Here is a 20007-nt window from a genome sequence, read left to right on the forward strand (position 1 = left end):
ATCGCTGCGCCATGACTACATCCCAGAATATCAAATACCCCAACCCCCAGCATATCATATCCTGCAGCCCCTTTTCAACTGTCTCTTTTCCAATTTTCAAGACTCCGTTTACCATCTGTAAGAGCTGAAACAAGCTTAAACTTACTGTAACTCTACTCTCGAGATGGCATTTACTGCAGGTGCAACAGGACTTGGATGTTTGAAACCTGTGAGTGAAACTAACACCAGAATGCAGCGGGATATTTGCGATCCATTGAGACTGACACAGTGACCTGAGACACTGGTTTCTAAAGCCAACATTATAATGGTTGCATCTTATTGTGCGTCTCTTCTGCTGTTTAGTCCTGTTTGTTTTTGAAGACACAATGAGAAACGATTATAGTTGTGCTTAATATATGTGTTGTAACCTAAACTATGATTAAAACTTTGCATACTGTTATGCAACTTTTCCAACCACTGTATGAGAGGTAATTTTTGTACTAACCCAAACCGTGTGCTCAATACTGGAGTGATAGCAAGGGAATAAGGGAAAAGGTGCATCAGTCAGACACTGATGTACCTTCAGTGTCTGACTGAAAATCAACTCAAATCAAGCCATTGCCATCTCTTAACCTGGGATGAGAACATGATGTCTCCCAGAGAAATAACAAATTAGTCTTGCAAAGCCTTCATAACAAGGAAGCGGAGGCATTGTATTTGTCATAATGTGAGCAGCCTTTAGAGCACCTCAAAATATTTTTTAAGCAAATGATGCTATTCAAGACAGGGTAATGGTGAAAGACAGACCCATGCTATCTTTTTGTCCTTCTTTATGCATTGTCCTCAACAATTTTTCTTCAAAGTGAATTTGACTCCAAGAAAATGAAGCACTCCATAAACAATAATAAACAATGTTCAATGAATGTGAGACAAAAACCCTGCCATTCTAGACACATTCACAGACTACAAAACCCAGATGAATTTTAATGATTTTCTTTGTATAGTCAAAGTCTTTGCCACTCAGTGCTGCCCCCTGTTGGGATTGAATATCTGCCTGCAACTCAAAAGTGCACTGCATCCTCCAACACCTAGACTTTCCAGGGACTTATGCAAGAATCTTGTTCATCGACTTCAGGTCAGCATCCAAAATTTTCACCCCAGACGTCCTCTGTACCATACTGCCCCAGCCTCCACCTGTCAGTAGATCAATAGGACCCTGACAGACAGGAGGCTGCAAGTGAAGCTAGGTGAATTCACATCCAACACCTGGACAATCAGCACTGGAACCTCCAGTGGGCTGTGTTCTACCCCCTGCTCTTCACTCTCTGCGCCAGCTACTGCACTTCAAGAGACCCATCTCTCAAACTCTAGAAATTTGCAGATGACACACCAGTGATCATTCTTATCAGAGACGGTGATGAGTCTGCATACGGATGGGAGTGGAACAGCTGGTCCTCTATGACGGTCAAAAGTTGGAGCTGAATCCGCTCACATCAATGAAGATGACAGTGGACTTAAGTAGCAGCCCCCCTATGCAGTTTCCCATTACCATACTAAACACGACTGTGGCCACGGTGGAAACCTGCAGGTTCTCCTGGGACCTCGTGGTCATCCAGCACAGATGCTCTGATCACAATGATCTAACAGGAGATGTACTTTCTGTGCCAGCACAGAAAGCTCCTTCGCAAGGAGCTGCCGATCCAGTCCCTCACTGCAGTCATCTAGTCTGTTCTCTGCACCTCCATGATCATGCGGTTTGGTTTTTGCCACCAAACAGGACAGAAACAGGCTGGAGTGGACAATCAGGACTATGGAGAGAATTATAGGCGCCAAACTCCCCTCTATTCAGGATCTATACTCGTACTCTTCTGGATTCAGGAAGCATGTTGCATAAACATCACTGCTAACCTGTCACACCTCGAACACAACCCATTCTCCCCTCTCCCATCCTGTAAGTGGGACAGATGACTGCCCACCAGCACTACCAAACATAGGAACAGCTTTTACCCACAAGCCATCTCTATGCTAAACACATTAATCCCCCACAACTCTTACACTGTGTCAAATACTAACTTTAACATGGGTACCTGATCATCAGCTCCTGAATATTAAACCTTAATCAAAATGCAGATTTTTTTATCATTTTATGTCACCACAAGTTGTCACTACAGGCTGTACATACTGGGGTACATATCCCACTGTAAACAATATACATACTATATATGTACAGACATGTTTATCCATGCTGTATTAATGTTTTTGCACTACATCGCTGACTATTTTACACATTACTTAACTATATTTGATTCTGGGCCATAAATTATTTATCTTCCCATTAGTCCAAGGTATAACCATAAACCGCAGTCAATTTCCTTGTATGTGCGAACAAACTTGGCCATTAAAGCTGATTCTGTAAGTAACTAGTGGTAAGAAAAGGAGAAGAAGAAGACGTGAGGAATGGACAGACATATAATTGGCAAACACAACGGGCAAATGTATTTAGCATTTTTTGAATTTCCCAATTCACACAAAGAACAGTCATTCTTATTCAACCGGGTTCCATCTTACACTATATATGCAAATACATATATACATATTCCAAAAGAGACCTGATACTATGAACTGGAAGGTCTGATAAGAAGAAAAACAACAGAACCAGCACACAAGATTAATCTGAGAACCAATGGTCAAGCATAAATAAACTGATTATACGGATAGAGAATGTCTAACAAAACATGTCAACTGACTTCAAAAAGTCAAATAAGGTGAGGATGGGATAGATTAACTCAGATTAACTAACTGAATTGAAACATCACTGAAATCGTCTTTAGTAATTTTGCTTTCCGTTAGCAAACATAACTAATTGAGATGATCCTTACTTTAAAATTGCTTTCATCTCAAACATCAAAAATGTGGTTCAAGTAATGACAACATTCTGCACAAAACAGAAAAGGTGCATAGAGGCTCAAAGCTTCATCTTTGTGCAATAAATTACAGTGAAGCCATGTCCAAATACAGCTTTTGTCTTTTGTTACTTTTCTTTTGATCACAACTCCACCGCACAATTTTCATTTAAATACAAACAGAACACCCATCACAATAGAGCACTGTCTGATGTCAGCAAAGAAGAAGGAATGAGTCGACTTACAGTGGAGTTGAAGCGCAGGTGACAGATATTACAGGAAATAACAGTTTTTTTTTTGGGTGGGGCTACACCAAACGTGTGGTTTATCACTGCCTTCTGTACAGGGTCCATCTGTATAAACACACAACAAAAAGAATAGTCAGAAAATAATTATCACACAGAAGAACTGGGATAGTCCTTTGTCATGCTACATTTAGTTTTTTTTCCACAAGTGTCACTTCTAATTTTGCACCATCTGTTCATGTAAATTAACTGTTACCACAATCTCAGATAAACAAGCATTTCCCTATTAAGATTTACCTGTGGCACAGACTTGTTGTACAATACACTGAGAATATATTAACTTAATTGTGAAGAGTATTCAAACCAGTTATCCACATTTTTCCCCTGTTTGAGGTGAACCTTGGGCTGTCTGGATTTCTTCTTAAAATATTCTGGAGGAAAATTGCTATGAATCCTTCTCTTTATTTTTTGTGCAAATGAGCATTTGGCATATATAGGCTGTATAATTTATATTATTTTACAATCTTTGCATATTATAAAACAGAAGACAAGAGTATAAGCTAACTGAAAGGGGGACTAAATGGACCTGAGACTTCACTTTTGTAAAACATAATTTTCCTCATCACTGCAGTTCATTGTCTTTTAATGGTGCAGAGCAGCTATGTTAGAAGAATACGTTTTTAGCTTCAGGTCTTGAACTTATCTCACCTATCCACAAGACCAGATACATTTAGCCATTTTCTTTAAAATTCCCTAATTAAGAATAATACAGCTTAAAAAATCAAATTCATTAAATACAGTTTGCACTGTAATAGTTGCATGACAGATTTCCATTTGTTTTTTATTGTATAGTCCAATCATAAAGTCAACATTGAAAAAAGCACAAATTATCAGCCGGTGAGAACAAATGACTAAACCACATGCAATACTCTGAGCACAGAATGACTCCTAAAGTTAAATGATCTCACCGTGTTAAAATTGGGGAAAAGGCTGAGTGGAGTGGGGCTGCTGACCCTGATTGGCAAGAAGTGCTCCAGCTGGGCATGAGTCTGTTGCTGGAGGGGTCGACCAGACAGGGGTAAAGAGCCAAGGAGAGGGTGGACCTGCCTCTGGGACAGTGCACCTACAGCAGGAATCATTGCATTTGAGAGAAGTTAATGCTCAAACAATCTTTTATTCATACAGCACCGTTCATGCATGAGAGATGCATCTTCAAGTCTTGCAAATCAAATACCAAAAAGAAATAGAAAAAAAAAAAATCAAAATTAGGTAATTATCCAAGTGTTCTACAGAGGGAAGGAATCTCTTCGGTCAATTTCTATAAAAAGCAGCAACTCACAGACAGTTAAACACTGGCATAACCTGAAGGATAAAACCCTAAAACAGGATCTGGTGGGTAAATGTTTCCATCATTTGCAAATGTCTAAACAATAGCAAATCATATTTTTAAAGAAAAAACATTCAAGGTTCAAACACACACACACACACACACACACAAACGCATATAATAGATCAATGGAAATCTATTTCTATAAATATTGATCAACATTTATATAATGGATAAAACCATAAAAATGTATAGTGGTAAAGGCATAAATTATTAAGTTTGTTCATACTCTTTCGGGTCTTACAAGGTTTTAAAATATTATTGACTATAATCTATATCATTGCATTTTATTTCGTTTTGCTTATTTCTGTTTCAACCTAATAGCAATTCATTTGTGCCAAATTTAAATGATATCATCTGAGAGAATTTTGCTTGTTTTTTTTCATGTGATTTGCATATTCAAACTCCTAAGTATGTGAAAGGTTTAAAATGAAAGGATTGTTGGCAGTTATATCTGTTTTTGTTTTTGTTTTTTTGGATTTATTCCAAAATGTGAAAATAACTCGAAATGAAGACAGAACACATTGATCTTTTGATTTGTAAAGAGAAATTTGGTTTTTATGTCAGTAATTTGGGGGATGGGGGTAGTAAAATTGAAGGGTTTGCAGTTATCCTCTGTATCGCTTGACAAGTTCTATTCCTAGCTGTTATTTCAGCATTCATTTTACTGACTGGAGAGTCATAAGGACACTGAAGCATCCTCAAGAATATTCAAATCAATACACATTAAAATGAATATAACAAATATATAAATAAAGGCAGAATATGTTGTTCTTCAGACAGAAATACACATATTCAACAGCACATAGCTCTTTCAAGCCTGGCACTGGAACTCACATTACCAGACTAGCCTTAGAAAACCCCCAAATAGAAAACAAAACATGAATGCGTCCATTATTGTGTTAGTTCAGGATTGTAAGCAAGATAACCGGTTATATTTGCATTGTAGTTCCACTAATAGGCCATCATTTATTTTTGTTTCCACACTTGTGATGTTTTTAAATAAAAACATCAATTGGAATAGCATGTATCTATGAACATCAAGCAATTAACAGAAAGTGAATTGAAAATTGACAGTGGTGTCAGTTGGTCTCAGTTTCTGGATGGTACCCTACTCACTGTACCTTGCACATATTTGGAATAAAAACATAAATATATGCACTTGTGTATTTATTTGAAAAGCTTAGTGCTGAATGCACAATAACATGTATACCGGTACATGGCACTAGGGCCAGTTTAATATCAAGCCAAATTTTTCTTCAGTATATGTAGTACAGGGTCCCTGCGCTATTTCTCTATGAGTTATGCGGTCCCCGGGCCGAAAAAAAAGACCCCAGAACAACATTTTCTATGACTTTTTTCTTTTTTTAACTTCTGGGTTCCTGGTTTTATGTCTACAGATGAGGAAGTGCAAAACACCAAACTACAAATTCTCAATGTTAGGGATAAAAGTGGAGCAATGGTAACAGAGAACTGTCACATAAAGATATAAAGTTTTTAATTTGGAAAAAGTAATAATAATAATAATAATGATAATTATAATAATAATAATAATAATTTATCTTTTATTAATCCCTCGTGGGGAAATTGGTTCTCTGCAATTCACCTATCATGGATGAACCACGAGCAGTAGGCTGCCATCCACCAGTGCCAGGGGAGCAGTTACGGGTTCAGTGTCAATACTCCCCAGAGAGAGAATTTTATATGAAAAAAAAAAAACTGACAGGAAGACAAATGCTGAGAATTTTTTGTTTCATTCCATCATCCTAGGAAAGGGTTAAGTGGCCTGATTAGTTTTTATAAATAGTAATCCATCATCCTAGGATACGATTAAGTCATAGGTATGAAATGGTGCTTCCCACGCTTTAAGGAAAAAGAAGAACCTTTACGTGTGAAAGGCACAACAACATTGCTATTATTACCTCAGTGAAGGTGAGCAAATATTGAGCTTAATAACATTTCAGTTTTCTCACTGAGATTTTGTCTTAGTATAGCTATGCTCGATAAATAAATATACCTGTTATTGGAAACCACTCTTGGGGAACAATGCAGGTTTGCACATATAGTACATCAGGCATAAATTTGAAATAGCCAACAGACTAAATATTCACTTTAACAGCATTAGCTCTGTAGTAAAGACTGAAAAGAATATGAGAAATGAATATTTGTAACATACTCCCCCCTCCCCTAAATAAATTGTGCAAGTATAAATGCAGTTCAAGATGAAATTGGCCAGTTCCTCATAGCTAATCTGCATTAATCTTTTCTAAGTAAGAAGGGAAGCCTTAACATTGAGTGTAGGTCACCAGCTTTCATGTATGGAGAGGGATTAAAAATTCTGAGGATATTACAGCACCTTTAAATAAAATGGGCCGTGTGGGGGTAATCCCTGTTATTTTTAGGTGACTCAATATCACAGCAATTACAGAGGGAAAGAGAAATAGTATCTTTTTGCAAAGAGCGGAAAAAGTATATAAGCGGGACTTTTTCATGGTGATGAATAAGTGCAAAAGCATGAGAGCAAAGGCTGTTTTGCTTCTTTTTATTGTGAATGCATTCTCCCGGATTATCTGTCTGAGCAGGTGCTCTGTCTTTAGTCTGAAACAATATTCTCACATCCGCTGCAGTCACATTATACTGATTTCCCTTATACAATAGTGTAAGATTGTCTGTATTTCACTGCATTTTATGGAACAAATGTTGAAAAAGGTGGTATTAATAAAATCCAAGTTGAATTACTATGGAATTTGAATCTCAAATGCTTCAGTGTACTTCTTTTATAAATGTTGCTGTTCAACCTGCAAAAAACCCAGTTGAATAAGGAAAAATGAAAGTGTATCTTCCACCTCATAATGGCTTAAAGCACCACTGCTTTTCTGAATCGTAAAACAGAAGTGGTTAGTGCACGCTTTTGCAGTAATGACGACGCCATTCAATGGTTACACAACGGACAGAGAACTGAGGCATTTATGATGAGCTGTGGAGGACAAATTAGCATCCATTAAACCTGTCATTGAGAGCTCTGGTAAGCTCTAACCATTGGAAACAAAAAGGTGTTGAGGAAAGGTTTAATTTCCATGATGGCTTAAAAAGCTACCCTTGCTTTGCACAGCGTGGTCTCCAAATAAATTATCTTCATTGCGACAAAGAACATTTAGACCATGACAAGCAGCCAAAAAGCAAATTCTCCTGATGGTTATCACTGCCTATTTAAACCCATCCAACTGCACCTGGTAGAGCAAGTGGCTTCCTAAGAATTTCTACCTGCAGGGCATCATACAGCCCAGATTAAGCTCCCAGCGGTAATCTGTCCTACTTTCAACTGGAGCACTAAGGACCCATTTTCACCCCAGGGTCCGTAAACTGCTATTGGATCTGTTCAAGGTGAAATCCACGATGAGGATCCTCTGAAAAGGAAAAAGTACATACATTTTTGTTTTCTCTACAAGGGACACTATAACACCTATTATTGCCGTTGGAATAGATTTGATGGGAAAAAACAATAAAGTGAATGAAAATCCATCATGTTCCACCTGGTTGATGGTGCTCAAGCCAAATGAAATGAACCACCCGCTATGTCTGGAACTAAAGAATAAAAGATTGGTGGTATTTTAAGTATGTCACACTTTGTCCATTCCCATGTCATTTAGATAATGTGAACTGTGTCTTCAGAAAGCAGAGAAAAAGCAAATCGAATTAAATACACATGATGCAGCCTGTATTGATGTGCTGTTAAAATATTTTAATTTGAAAACCGTGTACGGAAGCCATGAAGGATCATCAAACAATTACGTTTATTTGTAAGAATCTACTTTTAAATACCCAGATCTAGGCTGATCTAATAGAGCAGTGTTCCCTTTTTACTTTTTTTCACAAAGCCTCTGCCATTTCATAGCATTCTGCTTGCTTGTATCAAGAACACTTAAATAATAAACTCCTACCATCTGGCTGAATTGAGATAAGCCAAGTCCAATCAAACTTGCTGAACGGCAACCGGCAGATGTGAAGCACACATTTATTGATATTAAAAGTGTCTGAAGCTTTATACACCCCATGAACTTCGTAATTAGCAGCTTTCTGGCTGAATGCTCTTCCCTGCACTGCAGTGACACTGGCTGTCTGCCTGACTGAATGAGTTTGAAGGATCGCACATTAGTGGCACATTGCTTACTGGCGCATCCAGAAAAGTGTTTATTAGAACTACATTAAAAAGGACAAATTCTCATCCATTCGCCAGTCATTCAATTGATAGATCAATCGATCGAGCTACTGATCCATCCATCCATCCATCCATCCATCCATCCATCCATCCATCCATCCATCCATCCATCCGGCAATCTGAACACAGCTTTTGACCTTAGCTATAATATGAACTCCACAACAATCAACTGTACTTTAAATATATCCAGCAAAAGCGCTTTAATTCACAGTCAACTCTTCTGAGAAACTTCATAACTCCAGGCTGCTGGTTTTTACATTTTCTGCTTGATTTGTAAGGCACACTGCTTGATTTTGAAGGACAATATATTCTTTCATAGCCATATTTAAGCAGATACCAAAGTCTGAATTTGCTTTGCTAATGGAATGAGTGTGTTTGTGTGATTGGGAAAGCTTTAATGAGAATGTATCATAATGAGGCATGTGCTTTTAAGATGTTTCAGCTGTTTGTCAACCCTTGCGAGAGACAATAATTGCTCTCTGAAACACTATAAAGTATACTTTGTGAGCTCTTAATACAAAGTAACATATCTATTCTTGAACATCTGTATCTTTCCAGTAACATGTCCAAAAGAAGTTTAATTTTCAATGCTAATAGTGAATATGTCCTGTTTGAAGGACAGGAAGGTTTATTGGGGCCAGTGTTCTCGAGAGTCTTTTCCCCAATGGAGGCGACACTACAAACCCAACTTTTTATAAAATTATCATTTCAACTGGGAGTACATTTAAATCGACTGGATGTCACATAGTTTGTAGATAACCAACCAAAAGGGAAATATTTTATACTTTAAATGGTCTAAAATCTTCTTTTCCTTCTACACCCACCAGGGGCCGCCACAGTCAATTTAAATCCTCAGTCTAACCACACTTCATGGTCTGAAATCGTCTTCTTCTTCTCCTTTTGGCTTTTCCCTTCAGGGGTTGCCACATCGAATCAACCTTCTCCATCTCACCCTATTCTCTGTATCCTCCTCTCTCACACCAACTACGTTCATATACTCTCTCACTACGTCCATAAATCTTCTATTTGGTCTTCCTCTAGGCCTCCTGCCTGGCAGCTCCAATTCCAGCATCCGTCTACCAATATATTCACTATTCCACCTCTGTACATGACCGAACCATCTCAAACTGGCTTCTCTGACCTCCTCTCCAAAACATCTAACATGTGCCGTTCCTCTGATAGACTCATTCCTGATCCTATCCATCCGGGTCACTCCCAAAGAGAACCATAGCATTTTCATCTCTGCGAGCTCTAGCTCTGCCTCCTGTCTTTTTGTCATTGTAACTGTTTCTAGGCCATACAGCATCGATGGCCTCACCATGGTCTTAAAGAAATATGTTAAACACAATTTTCGTAATGTGATGTCAAATGTGATATCATAAAGTGATTACAATTTTGTATTTTCATTACCCACAAACAATCACTGTAAAATTAATGGTAGCTTTTAATCGTCACAACAAAATCAGCTATCTATTCACTTGTTGCACATATTGATGACTGTGGGAGATGCTTACCAAAATACATTTGATGTAATACAAGTTTCAGTAACTGTTAAAGGTCCCTTATACAACTGCCACTGATTATTTGTTTGCCAATTAAATTAGCAGACTTTTTCATCAATTAATGGATGGATGTATACATGTGGTGGTTGTTTAGATAAGTAAGATGATTAATAGATACCCAATCAATATTCAGCCATCAGGTTTCTAATTTATTTCCATTTGCAAGTATCAGTAAACTTGCTTTATCTCTGCATTTTCACTTGGTGACAGGCATTCACAACAGGAATTCTTCAGGCACAATGGTTGCCAAGCAGAGTCATGAGGTCAAGGTTGTATTATTTAACCAACGGGACTAGAAGCAAATGTATGGTTTTAGGTGCAGGGCATTGTGGTCCACAAAAGTCTCTTGTAAGTTTTGGTTGGTGTTTTGGTGCTTCACTATCATTCCCAATTGGACTACATTGGTGATCCCTGGTGACCCCGTGACACATGTCCGGCTTGGAAGAAGTGGGCAGTTCACCGTCCAGAGCATGGTGTCGGAACCCTTGTGAACAACGCAGACGCAGATCCACCAGCACCCAGCTGTTGGTCATTAGAGACTCGATGCATGGAATACAGTTTCTGCTGGACTCTGGCTCACAGAAGAGCCTGCTCCCCCCAATGCAAGCAGACATACAGACCAGAGGCAGCGATCTGCTACTGAGCGCTGCTAACGTGTCCTCAATTCCAACTTTCGGCACAAGGTCAGTGCCTGTTTGTTTCCGTGGCTGCCATTTTGAGTAGGACTTGGTAATCACCTCTATCGCTGTCCCCATTATTGGCGTGGACTTTCTGAGCAGCAATGGTCTGCTTGTGGATGTCGCAAACCGCAATCGACTGTTACTGTGTCTTTCACTAGGATTTGCTGTATTGTATTCCGTGTGAGACAGAGGGAGCTGAGCTACGGACGCATGCTAACTTTTTAGCATCCAGGGATGTTTATCAATCTTTACTGGCAGATTTTCTGTTGCTAACTACACCCACATTTTCTACTGCGGTTACTAAACACGGGCAGACCACCTTAAAGCATTAAACAGGTAAAGAGGAATTTGCCACCATGGAGTATCAGGGTGCCTCCGTGGGCCGCCCTGCTCCACATGGTGCCCAAGGCCGATGGCTTGTGGCGTCCTTCCCACGACTTTTGCCGCAACGTCACTGCAAGTGACGCTATCCCACCCCCCACATTCAGGACTTCTTTGTACGGGAGAGAGGGAGTGAGAGATGACTTATACAGGTTGGCAAAACCAAGAGATAGAGATGGAAAGGATGTACAGCCAGTCCAGGTGATTACAGAGAGGGAAATGTATTGTCAGATGCTAGAAGAGTGATGGGAAGATGGAGAGAGTACTATGAAGAGCTGATGAATGAGGAAAATGAAAGGGAGGGAAGGGTAGAAGAGTTGACTACTGTAGACCACAAAGTAGCAGAGATTAGTAAAAGTGAAGTGGGAAGGCATTGAAGAGCATAAAGAGTGGAAAGGCAGTTGGTCCTGATGATATACCCGTGGAGGTATGGAAGTGCCTAGGAAAGGCAGCGGCAGGGTTTCTTGCAGAGTTTCTGATCCCCATTCAGCAAGATCTTAGAGAATGAGAATATGCCTAAGGAATGGAGAAGAAGTGTGATGGTGCCCATTTTTAAGAATAATGGGGGTGGGCAGAATTGTGGCAACTATAGAGGGATAAAGTTAATGAGCCATACAATGAAGTTATGGGAAAGAGTAACGGAAACTAGAACTAAAGCAGAAGTCAGCATTTGTGAGCAGCAGTATGGCTTCATGCCTAGAAAGACTACTACATATGCAGTATTTGCTTTGAGAATGCTATTAATTGTGCAGTAATTTCTGTATTCCAGAAACGAAGAATCCTCCAAAAGATACTTTTTCAGATTCTTGCATGAAATTTGATCTTTCAATTCTAACAAGATAATTTGGTAATTAGGAAACTAAACAAATGTTGTTTCATGCAGGGTTATATCTGATGATCTCAAAATAAAGTTTTCAACTCATTACTGTAAAAAAGATAAAATGACAAAATAGTGTGATTGCTCTGGGCTGCAATTTTCTGTTGGAATGAACAGCGTGACTGTCTTTAGTGTTTAAAGACAGTACACACAAGAGTTGCATTTTAGTTGTGTCTTGTTGTTTTATTCACATTACTTTATATAGACATGAATCAAAACTCGAATAAAATGTCTGTCATTTTGTAAGTGTTAATGTGTGTGTGTGTGTGTGTGTGTGTGTGTGTGTCTGTGTGTGTGTGTGTGTGTGTGTGTGTGTGTGTGTGTGTGTGTGTGTGTGTGTGCATGCGTCCGTGTGTGTGTGTACGGTGGTTCATCATTACAAGTCTGCCTAATCAAACTCACACTGTCAACACTTGGCAAAGACTGATTGGGTTGTCATTCTCTGTTGGCAGGATTGAGGTGAAGGAGGGCACAGATCTGTAGAGAATCTGTCTACGATTTGCCAGACAGCACAAAAATGTCAATAGAATTTCAAATTCCTTTATACAGATAGTATGCATATATAAATTAAATGTGTGGTGTAATTAACTCTGCAACTATATCTTAATATATTATATTTACAATTTTGGCAATGATTATGTGACTACTTAATCCATACTAATACTCATCTTGCCCTAGATGTGTCATATCAGGAAAGGTGCTATCCAAACTGATATCTAACTCATTATTTTTATTCCTACATGCTTATACATTGGAAAAAACATATTTGCTTCTGAAATCAATGTTGGAATGAAACATAAGATGCAAATGGGGTTGATATTAAATGCTTTTACTGTTATGTGTCAGTGAGTCAAAGTGTATTCACCTAATTGAATTTGTTTGCGAAGATGATCTTAACGATCAGTATTGCAACTGATACGTTACTGTGCCATCATTGGAACATAATTTGGAATAATGACTCATTAACACTGCTGGATGGTGAATATGAGCCTCAACAGCCAAATTAATGGTCCCACTGAAAGTATGAAAAGTGCAAGAAGGAATTGCTTGTCCTACTATTATCGAGCCTCATAAATACAAATCATATATTAGGTTATTAAATACGAATTGATATTCTCCTATAGGCGTTTTGCAAATGATCAGAGTAGCTCTAAACTAGCTGTATATTACTTAGTTGCAAAGCAACCACTGTTCTTTTTATTGTTTTTCCTCTGTTGTACTAGGATACTTTGACGAGTACTGAACAAAGGTGTCCTTCTATCAGCAAATAGAGGCACATTCATCTCAGTTAATGCATGTCATCAAATATTTTAGTCACTTCATCCAAAACCTAGATATAGATCCTCTACAGAACATGTCATTCCACTGACAAATAAAATTATAGAACATTTCATTCCACTGATAAAGAAAATCAAAAAGAGGAAGTGGATGCAACACTCAGAATCAGTTAGGGTTCACTACAATGGAATGTATTATCTTCTTCTTCATCCTCTTCTCTCCTTTTGGCTTTTCCCTTCAGGGGTTGCCACAGCATGTCAACCTTCTCCATCAGATCCTATTCTCTGTATCCTCCTCTCTCACACCAACTACTAATCTCTGCTACTTTGTGGTCTACAATAGTCCCCACTCCCATCCTTGCCTCTCTTTAATTTTCCACGTTCATCAGCTCTTCAAAGTACTCTTTCACTCTTCTAGCATCTTCTTTGCTAACCGCTTTCTCTGTATATACTCCTGCACTTCCTCATTCCACCATCAAATTTCCTTATCTGCTTTCCTTCAAGACAACACACCAAGTACTCTCATACCCTGATCACATTAGCTATAGTTGTCCAGTCATCTGGAAGTTCTCCCTGACCACTCAGAGCCTTTCTCAACACCTCCCTGAAAACCATACAACACTCCTCCCATTTCAGCTTCCACTTTGTCCTCTGCTCTGCCTTTGTCCTCTTGATCTTCCTTGTCAGTCATCCTATGAACCACCATTCTATGCTGTCTGGCTTCGCTCTGACCTACAACCACTTTGCAGTTACTGATCTCTTAAGGGTTACCTTGTCTATGCAAGATGTAGTCTACCTCTGTGCTCCTACCTCCACTCTTATTAGTTACCCTATATTCCTGTCTTTTCAGGAAAAACGTGTTCACTACAGCCATTTCCATCCTTTTTGCAAGGTCTACCACCATTTGTCACTCTGCGTTCCTATCTGTATACTGAATCCGCCCATCACTTCTTCATCCCCTCTATTGCCTGCACCAACTTGCCCTTGAAGTCTGCACCAATTACCACTCTCTCATCTCTGGGGATATCCCTTCATCTAGCTCATTCCAGAACTTCTCCTTTTCCTCAAACTCACATCACACCTGTGGGGCATAGCCACTAACAACACTTAGCATCACACCTTCAATTTCCAGTTTTAGACTCATAAGTCTATCTGACATTCCTTTCACCTCCAAAACATTCTTAACAAACTCCTCCTTCAAGATAACTCCTACTCCATTTCTCTTCCTGTCAGTACCATGATAGTACAACAATGGAATGTATTATGACATGCTTATATTGGGATCATTAACTCAGCTGGTTTAAAAGATGGATTAGATTACAGCAGGGATGGGGAATTATTTTGGCTGGCGGGCCACATTTCTTCTTTAATTTTTATGCGTGGGCCAACTCGCGCAAAATGAAAATTGCAATTTATATATTTACATTTTTTGGCATTTTATTTTAACTTTAAGATTATTAATGATCATTTGGAGTACCAACATTATTTTGTATGTAATTATCCATAAAAAATTAAGCAAAAGGAAAAAATATGGAGTTTCTAAATTCAATATTGATTGAAAATATGTATTAAAATATTCAAAGAAAATAGTGTGGCGGGCCAGATAAAAGACCAAAATGGGCCCGATGTGGCCCGCGGGCTGTAAAATGCCCAGGTGTGAATGCGAGCCTCATAGCCTCTTGAGGAGCCAAGTGTAAGAGAAGATAGTAAACATTAAATTGCTGCTGTATGTATATATCTCATCATCTGGAAATTATTAAAAAAAACAAACCTTAATTCTATGATTTCCATACATCTTTTACAGTACTGGCAAATGGATTCCGAGGCTGTCACTGAAGCGTTGTATGTTGGGTGAAGGGGGGGTTGGCATGGCCAGAAGGCAAAACACTACAGTATCTCCTCTTCAAATGTTTCTTTGATCTCTTTAATCCTCTATTTAAATAAGAAAGTAACCAGAGCTGTTGAGTACACAGCCACAGACACAAATACACTCCTAAAATCACACAATAGTATCAGAACTACTATGTCTATTTGTATGTTAGACGAGTGTCAAAGCAGATGTTATAGCATATGTTTATCATTGTGCATTACATTAACAACTGTCCTCACATTATCATGATGAGAATGTACACTTTACCATCCACTTTGCTAATAGAAACTGTGTCTTGGGTATGTAGCATTTTTACCTTTAAATTTAATTCATGTATGTTGAGGCTTTTCCCTTTCTCACTGCATGCATTAACGCTTGTGAAATTTAAGTCTTTGACATTTCAAAAGCAGGTAATTGCTGTAAATCATCAATATCCGAATCAGATCAATATTTTGATCTTTTCGAAAATAAATAAATAAAATGAAACTCCCTGCACTGCCTTTATCTTTAACAGGCTCCAATTATGGGAGCTAATCTGGGCATATTTCCCCAGGGATGCAAAGACATAATTGCCAGCAATCTGCACAGTGATATCAGCGCTGTTCTTCTGTGGCTATAAAATGACTTGACACATCTGGGAATGACAACGTTGTATGGGTTTGAACTGCACACTTGGCAACGTCAAAAGGGTCAATTGGAAAAACAGGCCCATGACTCATTTTGGATGCAGAGAAACAGAAAGGGGGCAGATGGTAGGCAAGAGACTAAATTTGCCCTTGAGCGACAATGTGAAGTCATTGTTGTAAAACACACATTGGCGGGGAAGTGCTTACTGGCACACAGCCACACAAATCACTTAAAAGTTCAACAACTTTAAACAAATAAAACCCCTCCGCTTAATCAGATAGTAACACCTCTGTAATTATGATGCTCTGATACTCCATACAAATATATCAGAATACATGGTCTTACCTAAAAGCATCTCCAAGTGTTCAGGGATTCTTCTGTTTACCACTTTCTTCTCTGCTAAACTTGTGCTTCGCCTGTCAGATGAATTTCCTACAGACAAGTTCCACATAAAACCAGCAAGGCGCGTCCTTACGTTGAACCTGCTCAGGCATTCCCCCACTTTGATTTTCAGAGCGTAGATGGCAGTCCACTATCAAAGACAGATCTTGGCTATAACCAAAGTGCCGCAGCAAAAGAACAATACATGCATGCTTCAATTAAAAGCGTCATGCCCAGCCGATTAAACTGCCCTTTACAGAGACAAAGGAGAGACGGGGAGGAGGAAAAGCAGCCGAGAGGGAAAAGAGGCTGAGACTGTGATGGTGAGTATGTCTGAAGAGTGAATGTGTATTCTTCTGTGTGTATGAGTATGAGTGAGGGAGCAAGAGTGAGTGAGAAAGGGGGTTGGCAAAGGACTGGAATGAACACCATGAACATCCTACCCCCCACACCGCAACCCTCATTTCTTCTCCCACCACTTCCCCTAGACAGATTTCTATTCAGAGTTCACACCTGCTTGCTCACAAACAGACGTTCAAATATAATTTCCTTCCTGGCATTTCTTGACAACAATGAGTATCATCAGTCTGACACTGCTTTGTTTGCATTTCCTCTTAAAATGCAGCTGTGCAACATTATTGACCTGAGTTATCAACATTGTTGATGCAAGAGCTTTAAAACATTTAAATGTTTAACTTATGAATTAGAAACCTTTTTACACAGAAGCATACTGTTGAGTGACTGCAAAGTTCAATTGTATGGTTTGTCAGTGCTTCTTTTTTTAATGTTACTTCAGTAACATTAAATAAGGGTCATAAGGGAACCAAAGCAAGTATGAATGATATTCATTCTGAAAGGAGAAATACTCTTTTTTTTTAGCTCTGCATCCATTTTTACCCCGTTCCTCTGAAGCAACAGGAAACATTTTTTCTGTTTTTCTGGCACCCTTTCATCTATGAGTAAGATTTCTTTTTTTTACATATTATCATATCTGAGGACTTATTATTCAAGAATTACCGAAAGCTGAATTGGGTATTTTGCTCCCTTTTAGGATGGAAGAATACATTCAGGAAGCGGAGCTTTGAGCATCTTCACATTCTGCAGGAGCAAAACTGACTGTCTTAAAAAGCCACTATATTTTTCAAAGAAAAAAAATTTTTTTTTTGAAAGAGTAACTAATTAAGTCAGTAGATTAGAATGATGGAAGTTATTCATTTTGTAAAATGGATAGACCAGGGAAATTCCATTGATATTTTCCTTTCTCTATGGCTGCTCCATTCAGGGATTGCCACAGCAAATCCTCTGCCTCCATCTAACCTCTGCATCCTCTTTCTCACACCAGGTAACTCAATGTCCCCTTTCATTCCATCCATAAATCACAATTTTGGTCTTCCTCTTGGCCTCCTGCCAGGCAGTTCCAACTTCAGGGTCCTTCTACCAGTATGTTAACTCTCTCCTCAGTACATATCAACCATCTCAGTATCTTCGAGTGTGTCAAGTGTTGTTGAGCAAGTCACTGAAACCCAAACTGCTCCCCTGGCGCTGGTGGATACCTCATGGTTCATTCATGATGGATTAATTGAAGAGAAGAAATTTCCCCATGGAGATTAATAAGTTATAATAACAAGTTATAAGAACTAGGGGGTTATTATTGGTTGATCTTTTGAGGTTTCTCTTACTCACTTTTCTGTTCAAGGTGAACTTTTTTTTTTAAAGTAATAAATTGGGAAATAATTTTTAATTTTCAAGTCCTGGAAAATACAACTCTCTTTTGAGTTGTAGTGCTGCGTTGAACATATTTACTCTGCACTTGGTTGCACTGACTGAAAATTGAATGTTACTTTGCCCTACAAGGATCTAAAAAGAAATTATTAATTAATCTAAAAGGAATTCATTAGAGTATATGATACTAATCTGCATTTCATAATCATTCATTATGTACTAAATGTGTTATTTTTTGGTTTTATTTTTGTATAGAGATATGTGTCTTTTGGAATAAACCCCATGTGCCAATGCTGTCTTGACCAGACCAACATAATAAGAGATACTTACATTAACTATCTTTGGAAGCAGATTAACGTATTCATTCATGGTCTATGTCATTCATCTTTCACACAGGGTCACAGTGGAGCTGATTATAATCCCAAATAAAAAAACAACCAAAAAACACTATGTGTTTATTAATTACAAATATTCACATGTTGCAGAAAAGTGTCTTTAAAGCATTAAAAGAATGATGTGAGTTGGTCTTTGTATCAGAGAAGATGTCACACAACTGTGCAATGTGTGTTCTTACCCTATCAAAACATTTAAACCAATCTATGTCAATCCTGCAGTTCAAGGGATCAATGAGGAGAAACTCCAGTATATAGAATCTATTTAATCATCTTCGAAACTTCTCAGATGTACAGGACAGATGTACCTCCCCAATGACATGCCATTCAGACTTCTGGCTTATTTTTTTCTCTCTCAGGAAGCTGCAAGCAATTGCAGTGGGGAGGGAACAGTAAAGAACAAACAGATAGCATGGGTGCCAAGTCCTTCAAGAAAATGATACTACCTTCAACAGAATAAATAGCAGAAGATTTAGCTGACATTCCAGGTGATTAAGGTTTGTTTCTTGTGTCTGTAAAGCAAGAAAGCAAAATCTCTCAATGGTCCACAGACTTGAGTGCATACTCCTGAATGATTCTTGAATAGTTTTCTGACATTAAAAAAAGAAAAGAAAAAAACTGACAGATATCATTTCATAGCATTTTTTGAAAAGCAGAATGGATTGTTTAACCCTCATATTTTGTTAAGGGTCAATTTGACCCATTTCACCCATTGACCCAATGGGTCAAATTGACCCTTAACATAATATGAGGATTAAGAAAGAACTTAGGGACTATAGCACTTAGCAATTCAAATAAATATTTATAATGTATATATTTCACATTTATATACTTTAATTTTTATACAGAATCTAGTGGTTCTGTTAGACCTTCTTAATGTATCCCAAAATCATGCTTGTTTAATATTTTCAACATATCAAGCATCCTTTTGCCCACTGAGTGCCCAATTGAACTACAGTGATATGTGCCTGAAAGCATGCATGTCTAAAATATTTGTTTTTATGAGCAGGTGGAGGGGATTATTGAACACCTTTAAGTCTGTTCATTCTCCAGCTATTCCTTCTTAAAATCATTCAACTGATAGACTGGAGAATAAATTTTAACCTGTGCTGCTGTGTCTAGCTCCACCATGACTCAATAATAGATATGTAAAATGAAGAATAATTTACTACAAAAATTGGTTTGAAAATCCATAATGTTTCCACCAATATACAAATGTTTTCTTTTTATATATGGTGTGTTACACTTCATCCAGTAAGTACAATTAACAAGTATAATGTACATATGGCTATTTACAAATACATTTTATTACTATCATTAAATTACAAATCAAGTAAAAGAACAGTTCCTCACAGCAAATTTCACTACATATTCCTCCATTAAACTGATCTGCCACCCGTAATTAGTTCCTTTGTCTGAAAACATGACCTGGTTTAGTACTAAATCTGTCAACTGTTAATATGATAATTCATCTATTTCGATTACAGAAAGACATGGAGATTCTC

At 38.2% G+C, this 20007-nt stretch overlaps 1 protein-coding gene across 4 annotated transcripts in view; it reads right to left on the reverse strand.

Moving 5' to 3' along the window:
- LOC147215145 (zinc finger protein 385C-like) overlaps positions 1–20007 on the reverse strand; it is a 58535-nt gene that overhangs the window by 6682 nt on the left and 31846 nt on the right. For 3 of the 4 annotated variants that reach the window (XM_086139408.1, XM_086139409.1, XM_086139407.1), the window contains 2 exons: positions 4096–4250; positions 3128–3235 (listed from right to left, as the gene is read on the reverse strand). In XM_086139408.1, the coding sequence (XP_085995534.1) occupies positions 3128–3235; positions 4096–4250 (263 nt within the window). Of the gene's footprint in view, positions 1–3127; positions 3236–4095; positions 4251–16352; positions 16752–20007 lie in introns of those variants that run through there. The other variant, XM_086139410.1, reaches the window with a different exon arrangement.

Source organism: Fistularia commersonii, chromosome 32 (assembly GCF_037954325.1).
Source record: "Fistularia commersonii isolate RoL2024-O1a breed Wild chromosome 32, RoL_Fcom_v1.0, whole genome shotgun sequence".
NCBI classification, from domain to species: domain Eukaryota; kingdom Metazoa; phylum Chordata; class Actinopteri; order Syngnathiformes; family Fistulariidae; genus Fistularia; species Fistularia commersonii.